Genomic DNA, 15,152 nt, shown 5'->3' with positions numbered 1-15,152 from the left:
AAAAGTTGCAACTTCACATTTTCATGACTAGTCAAGCAAGTGAGCACGAGAAAAGTTGATGAATATATAAACTTGACATCATATCTTAAACCATGTATTATGTGCAAGCAACTAGAATATATAGCTGGCTCAGAAGAAGGAATCAGATGTCATGTACCTTATGTCTTAACATTACAGCAGCAACACTCAAGTAAGATCTCAAATCTTACGGATGTGTAGTTTGCATAAAAACAACAAAGCAGTATACAAAACCTTCTTCAACATTACTTTATTTCTATAAAAAAGTAAGAACAAACTAATCCATTAAACCATCTAAACTGTGAATCACTTTATGCAGTCCAGAATATGTTCTTCTAAACTGATAATCACTATCATCTAAACTTATATAATCACTACCATCACAAGAACGACGCTGACCATGGTTCGCAACAAGATCTATTACCTTGGGATGATAGCAAATTGCAACAAATTTGTAATCCTTAAAGGCAGCAAAGCAATTTTATAGAAAATATCCAAACATGCATTCCATAATTCGTTTCAAGCATTTAGAATAAAGCTCTAATACCATTGTTACAATTCTAAATACGTGAATCAAAATGAATTAAAATAGTAAATAGTAAACACTTATAGCAATCTCTCGTAGATCTGCAATCGGTGACAGCAGGACTTGTTGTCGGAAGAGCAATTACAAAAATCGAAAAACTCTCTGCAATTCCACGAACCAAATCCCGCAGCCTCAAATGTTCTTCTTCCTCTCATTCTTCCACTCCTTGGTTAAACCACCCTTGGACGTACCCTTTATAATGGGAATTATCCCAGAAGTAAAAAAAACTTTTTCCCTTAAAAGTAGTGGACAATATGGACTTGTCCACGTTCCTATTTCCTACATTCTAGCCTCGGGCTCCAAAGATTGAGACTATGGTAGCTAAAGGTGGAATCCGCCACCCCAGCGGCCCCACACGGTCAGCCCCACGACCATATGTGAGGAGGTAAATCAGGAAGCTGTAGTTGGCCAGTACAGAGGAGGGCTTTTTTTCCTCGACTTTGCTGAGATTCAAACCCTTGCCCTATGGTAACAACTCTGCTCCGCACTAGCCAACTCAACCATGCCCCGGAGGCACCAAAGATTGAGACTAGCACCATGGTAACATTGTGTAATTTTTGGGCATATAATAAAAAATAATTTGATAATTGTATCAGAAAAACTTATATTTTCTCTATAATTAATTAAACCCATGAAATTTTTTATATTCTTTTCATTTTACTTAAATTTTATTATTTATTTGATAAAAAAATAATACAAGACTGATATACTTATCACATAGTTATTCTTTAGATGCATGAGAGCGTTAATGAAGAGTGCAATGTAAGCACATCTTGAGGCTTTCGATGCACTTAGAGTTCTTAATTCAAAGGAAGGTAAGAAATATCCCCCATTGATGTATGCGCTTTTAAATTTAGTGGTCATTATGTGAGACTGATCAGTTACCTTTAAAATTAGTCGGATGATAAGACCTAATATCTGAATTATCTAAAAAAATTTAAACGTTCAAAACTCTTGAACAACCCTAAGAACTAAAAATTATATTCATTCAATCCCATTCAAAAATTTTAATTTCAAAGACATTTTTAATAATTTTTTAAAAGATTTTATATGCATGTCGTTAAAATTGAATTGCAGACCATTTGGGTGAACGTTCTTGTGCTCTAATAATTCTGATTTTTTAGTTAATTTTATTTATCTATGATTAACAATTTTTATTTTATTTTTCTCTTATTGATAAACGAACCAATCTCTTCACTTGTTTTCATATGTGGTTTGCTTTACTTCCCTTAATTTTTATTCAAAAGAGATAAATCTTCCACCACTATTATAAAATATAATGACCATGATTTTAATATTTCGGGGGACATTTTTGAAATACAACAAATATGTACTTTTATTCACTTAGTTTTTATGCTTTTAATTAATTAATTAATTAATTAATTAATTAATTAGATTAGATTAGATTAGATTAGATTAGGTAACGTGATGAAAAGTGGTAGCCATTTTTAGAGTCAATAGACAATAATTGTCATGTGCTTTTGCTAATGTGGCTTCAAAAGAAATTAAACAAATTTCTTGTAGCTTTAATAAAAAGTATACAAATGTAACCATATATAGATCAGAGGAGGGTTACAAATTTTCCACGAATAAATTATTTTTGAAAATTATTATTAACAAACAAACAAATCCTTGGATAAATATACAAATGTAACCATAGATAGAGATAAAGGAGAGTTAAAGATTTTCCACAAACATGTATGTTATTGTTTCAGTCAACAAACTATTGCTGCCAACCTAACATAATGGACATTTTCGAAGAAGCAGTTGAGAGGTGTCTTTCATCTTTGCGCACATAAGGTACTTCATTTATTAGAAAAAAGGACATTTTCTCTTCTCTTGACATCAAATCTTCAGTTATCATTTCCTTAATACTCTCCTTGGTATTTTCTTATTAATATTTAGTTGTTTCATTTGAAAACATTATATAAAGAAAGAGAGTGAACAAGAAAAATAAAAATAATGTTATAGTAGTATTGAATAGGAACTTGAATCATGGTGAGAAGACTTTGTTTATCTAATTGAACTATTATCAGATTTTAAAAAGACTTACGACTGATTCAACCAACGATGGTAATGATAGACCTCTTCTTCTCCCTTCTCTTAGTTTTATCTTTGTCTCTCTGGCTCCTGAGATCTAGTTGAGATTATTGCCTGCATGTTAACAATCTGCTTCTCAGCCTTGTGAATCCTCCATCGCCTTGTAAAGCCTCGATCGGCCTGCTGCTAGCTAGCTAGCTAGCCATGTTTTGCACCAACTTAAATTTCAACGTAGACGTCAACAAGTGCTGGAAAGGCTTATTGAAATCCGGCGGGCAGCCCAAAACTGAAATCAAGAAGTTGAGGAAAGAAATGGAAAAGCTGAAAGCTAAACGAAATGATATCAAAAGTAGGATTGAAGAAGCCAAGATCAGCGAGGGAAGACTTGCAAGTGAGGAAGCCAAGCAGTGGCAGCGCGACCTGGATTCATTGGAAGGCCAAGTGGCTGCTATCTTTGAGGATTTCACACGCATCCGTGAGCATTAACTCTCCTATACCTTTCTCTTCTTAATTAATTATTTATATCCTTCCACGCCAATTCAATAATGAAATTTTAATCGAAGAAAATATTAAACTCTAATAAGTTAGCGAGCCTGAAATAATTAATGGATTTTCCAGTGTTAATTAACCAGCTTATATTAATATATAAGTCAGTACAATATGTGCATTCAGAGTTCATTTTCTATTCTCTCCATTTTTTTTCCCTTTTTGTATTTCGTTGAACAATGATGGTAACAACAACATGCCTAAGCAACATTATACTCTTGTTTTTACAGTAATGACAAATTATCAAATTCTGATATATGTTGTAGGTTTTCAAAATAACATCAAGATTGGGCCATGGGGAATCGCCGGAGACTGCAACTTTGACATTGGTCGATCTGCGTCCCAAATCACAAAGGTCAGACTCCACACAGGAAACGTCATCGATAATTTGGAGATCTCCTACATTCTCGATGGGAAAAACGTTGAAACACGTCGACTAGGCGGCAGCGGTGGTGGCAGCTATCACACGGTACGTGAAGTCGCGAACACTCATGGATAGTAAACATTGTTAATTATATCGATCGATCTTGCAGTTCGAACTACTTCCTGGCGAATATATCAACTCGATGGTTGGGTCCGTCGGCGATAATGACGGTGAAAGCTGTATCTCTCAGCTCAAATTTAAGACCAACTTCGGAAATACGCATGGGCCTTTTGGGAAAGGAGGCGGCAAGGAGTTCACTGTTCCAGTCACCGACGGCCGAATTGTTGGATTCTTTGGCCAGTACGACAAGTATCTAAAGGAGATCGGAGTCTATGTGGCTCTTAATTAATTAATGGGCCATCAATATATTACATCAGTATTTCAGAATCTGATCATCTGTTCTCTCTTCTTGATCACTTTGTTGCAGCGTGGGATTGAATATTTAAATAAATTTGATAGTTTTCAGTAAATGGATAATCAGCCAACTTTGGTGCATTTTTGGTGTTTTCAATCTAGCTAATTTCATTTGTTCTAATAAATTATATATATATTTTTTTATGAGTTTTAATTTTATTCTTCAACAAAACAACAGATGGTCAGTTTATTTTGCTTTCGTAAAAATGCAGAAGGCGATGAACGACTTCTATGCTGATTTCTCTGAGTCATAAATTAAGTTTTTTTTATAGAAATTTAGATGATAAAATAAGTTAAACTGAATAGACAAATTAATTTTTTATGTGTTCAATTGATATCAAATTGGTTTTGTATCACGCTTACCCATGTTGTTACGCTGTTGGGCTCAACACCTCTCGTCAAGTTTGTGATCACTCTTTTACATCTCATTCTTAAACATGAGTTATCCAACTTTGTCTACAATTACAATATGTGCAATGAGGAGATGACTCTATTAATGACTATATGTAATCAATCATGACCATCGCCAGTAACCTATCTACAATTAGACATCTGGTCTCTGATCCAGAACTATTAATGCATATTCTTGCAGGTTTAAGTCTTCAATATGATAGTTTTGTTCCCCGTGTGACAACTCACATGGATCAAGTGTCGCTTGAAACTCTTCATGGTATATATGCTATGTTATGTTTGAGAGGTGTCCTAAAATAATCGTTTTATGGTTTGTAATATTTATTTTGATAAATAAAGATTCACTATTTGAGTGTACATTGTTTGTGTTTGAATGGTCTTAAACTCACTTACTGAATGTCCGCAATACGATTTATAGCATGAGAGGATTTGTGATTGGATCACAACTAGTGAGTATCTTTACATGTATAATTATGAAAGTATTGGAATATTCTTTAGTTATTGAATTGATATATCTGAACATCATCAATTCTGTGAGACTTGCACGAGTTATACTTCTTGGTCTGACCAGGCAGCTTTACTCACTAGCTGGAGATATTGAGATGTTGAGAGTTAAACATGGATATTAGTTATGGTAACTAGTTCATTGAATGACTTACTATAAGACTTCATATGGTTCTCTACATATATGGATATATTTGTGAAGTTCTTATTGCAGTTTGAGTGCAATTGTCCTTTGACATGAGATAATCAAGTCACTTTGGTCATGGAGACTTATACTTTGACATCTTAAGCAAAACATCTCCTTGGAGATGTGGACCCGAGATAATTGGGTATGAGTCAAAGTGCCCAAAGGTGTTTGGATAGTTCATAGAGGATTCACCGCTCCTTCTGGGGAGATGTATACCCTATGACCACTTGTTAAGGTTGTTACTCAAAATCTTTGTAAAGCATCACATGTTAAGAGTATGAGACTCTTAGGCACATGACTGGAGTAATTTGAATCCACAGGACGAGTAAATATTCACTACAACAAAAACCCTCATAGACATCGGTGGAACAACAACGGTTTTAAGCAAAAACCGATGTCTTTGAGTATTTTACACTGGTTTTTCCAAATATCGGTGTCTATGAGCGCAGATTTTCGCTCATAGACATTGGTTTTTTAGGCGATGTCTTTAAGCGCCTTTGTTCGTTAATAGACACCGATTTTAACAGCGGTTTTTAAAACCCGGTGTTAATGAACCAAAATAAAATATTTTAATTTTCCCACAAGCCAAAATTTGCAATTCTGTGAAGTTCCCTCCAAACCTAAACCTATATCGCGCCCCTTCCTCCGACCATCTCTCTCATCCTAAACCTAAACCTAAACCTCCGACCATCTCTCTCAACCTCATCTCCCTCTTCCCCTTCCTAGATCGACGCCCCTTCCTCTCCCGATCAGGATCAAGACACGATGCCCTTGCTTCTCCGTCCAACCACATCGCATCTCCTCCGACTCCTCCCTTTGGGTGAGAAGAGGAGACCTTCTTCGCATTCCGGTAGTCCATACTTTATCTTTTCCTTTCTACTTCCTCCTATTTTTGTGTTCGGTTCCGCTCCCTTCCCATGAGCTGCTTTCCTCTCGGAGTTGCCCAACCTCGCCACCATCTCCTTTGAGGAAGGCTACACCCAACTGTTCGGAGACTCCAACCTCATGCTTCACGGCGACGGCCGGACTGTCCACCTCTCCCTCGACCCCCGAATAGGTTCTGTTAAAAGATTTTTTTTTAAAAAAGAAAGGGACATCTTTGAACCTACATTGTTCTGTGATCGGGTGCTGCATTTGCGTCGCAAGATCTCTACCTCCATGGATTCTTTAGTGCCTCCATTAAACTGCCCTCCGATTACGTGGTTGGAGTGGTGGTTGCTTTCTACGTATGCTTCTTTGCTCTCGAGTTTAGATTTTGTAGCACTTTCCTTTACCTGTTTGAAAGAAGAAGAAGAAGAAGAAGAAGAAGAAGGAAAAAACAAAAACAGTCTCTCCTCCGCCGCGATGGGCTCTGCAACAGTCCTCGCATCACTCTGCTACTGCTCCCTCTCCCTCTCCTCCTCTTCCCACTCGATGAAGGTGGCCCTCCTCATCTCTTCCCGTCCGCCCTCTAGGGCTTCTCCCAAAATCCCACCTTCGTCCCATCTCCGCAGATTCTTTTCCGCACTCCACCTGCCTCGACCCCCGCTGTGGGACGACCTCAAGCCGTTGGTAAGGCCTCTTTCTTTTGGAAACTTTGCGCGCAAAGGTAACTCCTTGTCCTCCATAAGATTTTGGTCTTCTTGAAAAATGAGTTCTTTGCTTGAGAGTTGCGTGTGCATACCTAATTCTGGGAAGATTAGGGGTTCGATCACGCTGATGCATTTATTCCGGAACCCATCACTAATACTAAGCTTCATTCCGGTCTTCTTCTTCTTCTTCTTCTTCTTCTTCTTCTTCTTCTTCTTCTTCTTCTTATTAAATAGTTAAATTAAGCATCTTTTGCTTTTATGTATAAATTGCTTACCTACTTGTAGCTGATTCATTCCTGCTGCTGGGTTTACTTTCTTGTTTTCATAGACTTCCACGGATGTCTAATCTACTTGGAAAATATGTTTGATGTTCTTTTACTTGTTTGGTAGAGAAAAAGGTGAAATTTCATGGTAAAGTTGTTCGTGCTTCTTTATTTGGAGTGGGTGCTCCTGAAGCATTGGTTATTGGAGTGGTAGCTCTGCTGGTGTTTGGCCCTAAAGGCCTAGCTAAGGCAAGTTCCTTCTTTGAACAGTAGATAAATTCATCTGTACGTTGAAAATGTGGTAGAAATACATAGGAAATCCTGTGAATCTTCATAAGCTAACCAATCATGATATTAACATTTCACAAAGACAAAAAGATTTCTTTCATGGACACCCATTAATCTATACCCAAATGTGCCCTACAAGTTGTTACCTATTGTGTGTGTTACTAGATTAAAGTCGATGAAACTTCAATATATTGGTACATATAAACAAATTTTTATTGTTAAACTTTTGTCCATCTGGGAAGCATGGCTTTAGGTTTCCAGCCTACCTGATTAGTTTTGCAATTGGTATCTCTTGGTCCTGAAAGCATATAAATTCTACAGTGGATATAATCACACTCTGTATCCCTTGATGGGCTAGTTATGTCATCAGGCTGAATTGTGAACTCTTACTCCCTAAATTGAATACCAAATAGTTTATTTATTTTGGATTCAGTTTGCAGGTTCTGTTATATTCCTTAGTATGAGAAGCTTCGATTTGAATGGATTATCATTATGGAGGGTCACTCAAGGCACACTTGGATTAGGGCTTTCAGTAGAAATTTTTAGATCAATTTTTATTTATTGTAGGATGAATCCAAGTTAATTTTAGGTTTGGGTTAATCTTAATTGTGCTTTAATCTTATTTGAGCCTTTTTCTCATGATTTGGTTTGATTTTGATATTATTAAATTACCTTTTTGTCTTATGAGTATAAGTTTCATTGTGAGTTGAGCTATATTGCTTTTGTTATTTTGGTGAAGTTTCATTATGATTGAGCTATATTGCTGTTACTATATTCACATCCAATGGCTTGAATTGTGATCTTGTTTGTATATCCACCCTGTTTGTGATTAAATTTCAAATGACATGCATTGTCTACAGGAAGAGAATTGAACCATATTGGCAAAATGTTTTTGATTTATTTTTCTCTTTTAGCTTTTTGATATTGTGAAAACAGGATGTGAATCACATATCCTTTTTAGACTTGAACATCTTAATATCAGTGATATAGGATCTTATACATAAAAAAAAAACTACTCCTGTTTATCTGATTTAGTTTGTATTGTCAAGGTACTCTGGTATGCTTGAAAAGGAGGTAAAGATTACTTGTCTTGTCTGTCGCGACTGTTGTGATTGCAAAGCATGTTCTAGAAGTCCAGCTAAAGATGGTTATAAGGTTTACTTACTTTTAACATGCAAAGTTTTATGAACATTATTTACTTTGAGAATGTTTTGTCATGAAAGTTTCCATTTATGTGATCTTCAGGATCTTGAAATTGTTCAGGAGCGTATATACGATGAGTTTGTAGAGAAAGCAAAAGCCTGTGCCTTAAAATGCATTGTTGGAGACCCCTTTAAAAAGGGTGTTGAACAAGGTCCTCCGGTATCCTCCTTTTTCTGTCTTTTTCCTCTGTGAAAGGTAGAAACTACCGTATTTATTTGTGTCTTAATTGATGTGCTCATACTAATTTTCATCTCATTCGATTGCTATTTGATCATGATAACTCGTATAAAACATGTATGAAAAAGTCATCTAGCTTCTTAACAAAGAAGTTCTGAAACCTGTCCATATTGAGTACTTTCGTTCTTCAAACATATCTCAGATTGATGAGGAGCAGTTTAGCAAGATCTTGCGTTACATCAAATCGGGAATCAACAGTGGTGCTACGTTAGTAACAGGTGGAGATCGAATTGGAAACAAAGGTTATTACATTCAGCCGACCATCTTCTCTGATGTACAAGTATGACTTAGTCCTTAAATCTATAAAGGTTTGGTAAACTCTCAATCTGCGTTCGTGATGACAGTTGTGATATTTGAAATTTATAGGATGAAATGAAAATAGCACAAGATGAGATCTTCGGTCCTGTTCAATCGGTCCTTAAGTTCAGGCAAGTGCAACATCTTATGCCAGTCTTCTTGATGTGTACAATATCAAGATGAAATTTAAGATTGTATTAGTCCCTTTTTATTTAATTTCCATTAAGCTGATGTGGTTGTGTATATTGAACCCAATTGATCTTATCATGCTTTAAATTTTTGGATTTCATCATTAAGTTAACGGCTAATTTGATAATGCTATGAAGAAAGTTGCTGAGGGAGAATATTTTCTAAATAACTAATGAATGATTTCAAGTTAATTTGTGTAAGTTCAAAAAATAATTTACTTGGTAAAATATATTGAAATTGAAGTTTCTGTGAGGTCAATTGAGCCCACAACCCTTCATATGCCTCCACTCTTGTATAAATGTATAACAAATGTCATGCTAGTACTTGTTGAACAATATTTTGCAGATATGTTTTTAAGTTACTGATCAAATGCACTTGAAGCTGGAATGAGTTTATTTTTGTAATTAGTTAAATTATTTTGAACGTGATTGTATTTTAAATTTATTTATTGCCTCTAATCTTCAATAACTTTCAGCAATTTATATTTTGAAATTTGGTTTTAAATGTTAGTTAGTGTTCCTACACTAGCATAAGATTTCGTCGCTTTTGTTAATGTCCTTACAGATTGATCTGCGAATATTGAAGGTTGTCGCTCTTGAGCATCCTAATGATATTGATGCTGCAGCGAAATCTATTCTTGTAGAAATTCTACCCCCAATTGCCACTTCTCACGAATCATCATTCGCTCTACAAGATGCAAATTAAATGAAGTGGTTCGTGTCTCAACTTCAGGTAATGCTTCTTTTGTTCTCTGGTTGATGTCCAAAAATTTTGTGTTATAAGTTCTAATTCTTTTCTTACTATACACCTGTTGCAGGAAAAAACACGGATTTCCAAATCATTTTATTGTTTTCATGTATTTATACTCTTTTTTTTTTTGCAGATGGAAAGGGTAAGCAACCTATGTTTTATGAACATCAAGAAGAGGAACGAACATCAAATCATCTATCTGGGAATGAGCTTGTAGTTTGGGAAAATACAGTTTCTAGTCATGGTCCAACCTCTGCCTCTGCCAATACAGGCTCATCTTATTCGAAACAATATCTATTAGTGTTAATCGAATGAGCTTGTATTTGAGCTTGTAGTTTGTGCAACTTAATCGATGTTCTACCTTGATGTGTACAATATCTATTAGCTTTTGATGTAAAAAGAATATTTGTGTATTTTATGGATATTGTTGTAAGAAGAATATTTATGTAATTTGTGAATATTTGTGTATTTTATGGATACTGTTGGAAGAAGAATATTTGTGTAATTTGTGAATATTTGTGTATTTTCTTGGATACTGTCGGTTTTTCACTGTTTCGGAAATCGAATTTGTGTCGTTAAACAATACTGATATTACATCGGTTTTCCACCGCTGTAAAACTGGTGTCATTAACTAATATTACATCGGTTGTATACCGCTGCCAAAACTAGTGTTATTAACATATAATATTACATCGGTTTTACACCCGATGTCGTTAAGTGATACTACACCGGTTTTAACCCGATGTCTAAAATGACAGACCTTTTGCATCGCCTTCATAGACATCGGTCGAAAATGTAATAGACAGCAGTGGAAAACCGATGTCTATGAGGATTTTTGTTGTAGTGATTACTTGGGCTAGGTGTGACATAGTCAGACTAGTGGTGACAGAAACATAGACAATGTCCTGAACCAAGTGGGTATAAGACGAGTGAAAGGAACGAGACACAACTCACTGTAGTTGTTGAAGGGTTCGGAACTTGTTTTGGAATCAACTGTAATTTTCTAGTTAATTAAGAATCATGATATACTACTAGATATCACTCATGATCGATCCATAATTAAATAGTTAATTATGGACGGTCAAGAGAAACTGGGAACCTATTGGGTGACATGCACTATAAGTATTTGAAAGATGTAAAACAAATTTGAAAATTTGATTCTCAGATCAAAAGATAAGATGTTTTGTTGGACCAAACAAAAGACAAATATGGAAATATATTTGTCAAAACAGAAGTGCAGATGAGCCATGACTATTATAGAAGATATGGTTTCATAATGATTTGATAATAAACCAAAAGAGGTTTGATTTAGTTATCAAATAACTTGGTTTAATAATAAACCAAATAGGTTTGGTTTAATTATGAACCAAGATGGTTTGGTTTTAAACCAAACTTATTCTTAATGGTAATGGATTGGTAGTTTTGCTTATTGGCTCGAGGAGATGACTTGCTCTCCAAATCATGTAGAGTTTTATAAATACTCCTCTACGAAGAGAAACAAATTAACATTGGCTCATTGGTTTAGGTTTTTGGAAAACCCTAGCCACCCTCTCTTTCCTCTCCCTCTCCTTGTCGTCAGCCACCAAGAAACCAAGGGAGATTTTTCTTCCAAAGCTTCTCGGCTTCTTCTTCTCCTCTTGGATTGCATCGCCCTCCACACTTGGCTAGTACCAATCGCAGGCGAACCTTGTTGCTCACTGGAGCTGTCTTGAAGATCTCGATGTGGATACGTGTTGGTGCGGGAAGCATCCGACGATCGAACCCAAGTTTTGATAATGGCAAAGGATTCAAAGTTAAGGTTATTTGTCATCTAATGTGTGTAAATGAGTTTGCAGGAAAGTCCTAATTGCGGTTAGGCAGGTGGAGTAGGAGTCATCAAAGGCTCTGAACTAAGTAACTCTTGGTATGTTAGTGTTGTCTTATTTTCTTTCTTTTTTTATTCCGCTGTTGCTTATCTCTTGAAAGTTTTAAACGAATGTGAAAGTCACGAGCACATATTCACCCCCCTAGCGCATCGATCCTACAATCGGGTACACTTGCGAAATGACCCAATCATAAATCAAATTTTAGCCTCTAAATCATGCTAAACCAAAGCTACAATCATCCAATCAAAGTGTCAATTGAAATTGCATCTATTCTAGAGAATTGCTTGATCCAAAGAACATACATTCCTTAGTCTTTTGGTTTAAGCCAAAAATTTGATCATTCAATTGAAGTGCTCACTAGGATTGATTATGTCTCATGGAAGAACTCAATCTAGAGCTTGGACTACAACAGTCCATCAGAGTGCTAACTGACATCACACTTGTTCATATAAAATGTTCAATCTAGAAAATATACAAGACAACCAAGGATGATAAGTGCAGTATAATGCATATACTAGATTAGAGGGATGCATGGCACATCTATAAAAACAATCATAAATCAAATTTTGGCCCTCAAAATAGCAAATCAAACCCGTTTGATTTAACCAATTCACAAATGTAACCCATTCATAAGAATGAGCTGGATCAACTCTACTTGCTCAACCATTATAAGGACCCCAATTAGTAATTATAGAATAAACCCCAGATGTCTTACCAAGGGAGCACGAGATCAACTTGAGGATTTCACCGAAGTATGCATATGAATAGAATGACTCTAACTCTACATGCTCTGACACACTACTAAACCTAAGCTCTGATACCACGTTGTCACACCTTATACGAGCTAGGCTTGCCACGACGCTAATTTCGGTCTCCATGCATGAACTGTAACAATGTCAAAGCAAAATATCAAAAAAAACTAATTAAACTACATGCATACCTCTAAAGTAACTCCACTAATGTATATACATATCTCAGCACTAACCTGGAGGTCAAACAAAAAGAAAAGGAAGCATAAAGTACAAAGTGGAGAGAAAAGATGTACATGTAAATATAATCAAAGAGAGCAACATACTTTACAAATTATATTTCTATATCATTTGCCTTTTATTTTCCTCTTAATTAATTTTTCAGTTCTCATTCATTTCTCATTTTCTAACATTACCCACATTATAAATAAATGTGAACAACTTTCAATCTACCTAATACGAACATATCATGTATAAATGTAAATGTAAGGGTGAGTGACCTACAACCCACCTAACAAGGATGCATCGTATGTGAGAGTGAATGACCTACAATCCACTCGTAACGAAATGTATCACAAGTATGCACCTATACATACATAGATAGGGTGAATGACCTACAATCCACAATACGAAATACATTATGGGTATGCACATATACAAACACATATATATATGATGAATGATCCGCAATCCACCCAAAAAGTGCCTCATAAAAATAGGGAGAATGACTTGCAATCCACCTTGTGAGGAAAATCATCTCAAATAGGAGGTTGATCGTTAATCGGGTTGATCGGAGGTATGTAGAGAGGTTCATATAGAATAAGGAGTTTGATCCTCCCTTCGACCAGGTCCATGACTAGTCAAATGTGAGATGGGTTGGTCATTCCCGTCAGCCTGCAAGGATGGTTGTCCTTAAACTTAATCGGCTATAGAGGGACCGAACACGCTCTCTCTTTACTTTAAGATTAAAGCACTGAAACCCTTATGTTCGACCTGCTTACGGGCTGGTCAGCTTTTTTCGCACTACTTTAAATCATACTAGGTTGATTCGGCAGGCTTTAGTGCTGGGCAGCCAATCAGAATCAGGTGGAGAGGTGTTCTCCTCGATTGACTTTGTCTGCTACGTCACCTTGACTTTGACTGTCATGTCATCTCCTGAGTCCACTTGTTACAACTTGTATCAATATTATAAAAGTTTTTTGTAAAATAGTTTATTCACCTCTCAAATTATATAAGATTATATGAATGAGAAAGTAATTTCGAGGACCATCTTATAAGTCCATAGGTCATGAAATAAAAAACTTAAAGAGTGTCAAACGAAGTTAAAGAATTGACTCATCAATTACGTGTAGGGGTGTAAATGAACCAATATGCTCATGAACTATTCGAAACTTGATTTGATAAAAGCTCATTTGAGCTCGTTTAATGAGGCTTGTTAAGATAAACAAACCAAGCTCAAGCTTTACAATATTCGGCTCGCTAGTTTGTGAACATATTCATTAGTAAGCTCATGAATCAATTTTTAAATGAAAAAATAATAATTCTGATATTGAATTTATAGATTTTATACTCTACTTATGAAAAATATAGATAAATATATTAAATTTATTTATTAGAATTAAATTATAAATTTTAATAAGAATATTATAACTTTATCTAAATATATAATTTAGTTTTTAATAAATATTTAAATTTATAATTTATATTTATTAAGCTCGTTTAAGCTCAAATAAACTAGTGAGTCATGAATATATTCATTAAATAAAATTCGAGTTCGGTTTGATTATAAATAAGTTAACCTCAAACATTCAAGAGTTCAGCTTGACTTGGATCGACTCGATTACATCCCTAATTGCTTACTTTACTTACTCATGGGAATGTTCAATCTACACCTAGATCTTATCAAATTCAACAATTGTTTGCCATGACACTCATCAAAATAACAAATATTAAGTCTAACTTAAATGTTTTGACAAATTTTTTTTTTGTCAAGTTTATCAAAACAATATATTAATGTCTCAAGTTTGACCTACGGACTATCTCCGATCCTCCGTACTCAAACCTCCTAGCTCGGCTAGTATTGCAGTTTAGAAATAAAATCATAAGTTTAGTTTAAAAATTAAAGAGAATTAAAAAAAAGTGTGATTCGGTGGCAACACCCCTTGTAATTAATTAATACTAAACCCCTAGTTGAGCTCGCTAATTGCTACCGGATTTGGCGCCAGATTCATACTTGACTTCAAGGCAAATAATGACGAAATTACACGTACGTGAAATTTAATTAAAGAAAGAAAAGGAATGATTGGACGGCAACAACTTTAATTAATTAATTAATACTAAACCCCTAGTTGAGTTCGCTAATTGCTGCTGGATTTATCCTTGACTTAAAGTCCTGATTAATTCCATATATATCTCCTAATATTTCGAAGCAACTAATTCTGTTGAGTGTGTTTGCGATTTTCCCGCTTTGATTTTGATTTGCTGCTGCTCTATTTAAACTCCTCCGATCCTTCCCTTCAGTTTCCACTCCAACTCGATCGATCGAAACCTAACATCTCCTCGATCTCCAGCTTCCAGTACTTTAGTATTTCTAATATCATCAAACTCATA

General features: G+C 35.4%; 2 protein-coding genes across 2 annotated transcripts; both read left to right on the top strand.

Annotated features, from left to right (window-relative positions):
- The first annotated feature begins 2,644 nt into the window (after window positions 1–2,644).
- Window positions 2,645–4,084, top strand: LOC122016581 (protein GOS9-like). The gene is made up of 3 exons (XM_042573935.1): window positions 2,645–3,119; window positions 3,457–3,659; window positions 3,724–4,084. The coding sequence occupies exons 1-3, from the start codon at window positions 2,849–2,851 to the stop codon at window positions 3,961–3,963; spliced, it is 714 nt and encodes a 237-aa protein (XP_042429869.1). The 5' UTR covers window positions 2,645–2,848; the 3' UTR covers window positions 3,964–4,084.
- Window positions 4,085–6,474: 2,390 nt separating this feature from the next.
- Window positions 6,475–8,124, top strand: LOC122013778 (sec-independent protein translocase protein TATB, chloroplastic-like). The gene is made up of 3 exons (XM_042570006.1): window positions 6,475–6,718; window positions 7,092–7,213; window positions 8,113–8,124. Exons 1-3 carry the CDS (start codon window positions 6,475–6,477, stop codon window positions 8,122–8,124), a joined length of 378 nt encoding a protein of 125 aa, XP_042425940.1.
- Window positions 8,125–15,152: the final 7,028 nt, after the last annotated feature.

This window comes from Zingiber officinale, chromosome 8B, assembly GCF_018446385.1.
Source record: "Zingiber officinale cultivar Zhangliang chromosome 8B, Zo_v1.1, whole genome shotgun sequence".
In the NCBI taxonomy this organism is placed as follows: Eukaryota; Viridiplantae; Streptophyta; class Magnoliopsida; order Zingiberales; family Zingiberaceae; genus Zingiber; species Zingiber officinale.
This window is presented reverse-complemented; position numbering and strand designations above follow the sequence as displayed.

Bases quoted from the DNA above. Each gene is read 5' to 3' on its own strand.
- LOC122016581 (XM_042573935.1), top strand. From the start codon at position 2,849: ATGTTTTGCACCAACTTAAATTTCAACGTAGACGTCAACAAGTGCTGG. The intron at 3,120-3,456 runs GTGAGCATTAAC...TATATGTTGTAG, and splicing joins TGAGGATTTCACACGCATCC to GTTTTCAAAATAACATCAAG. The intron at 3,660-3,723 runs GTACGTGAAGTC...TCGATCTTGCAG, and splicing joins GTGGTGGCAGCTATCACACG to TTCGAACTACTTCCTGGCGA.
- LOC122013778 (XM_042570006.1), top strand. From the start codon at position 6,475: ATGGGCTCTGCAACAGTCCTCGCATCACTCTGCTACTGCTCCCTCTCC. The intron at 6,719-7,091 runs GTAACTCCTTGT...CTTGTTTGGTAG, and splicing joins TGGAAACTTTGCGCGCAAAG to AGAAAAAGGTGAAATTTCAT.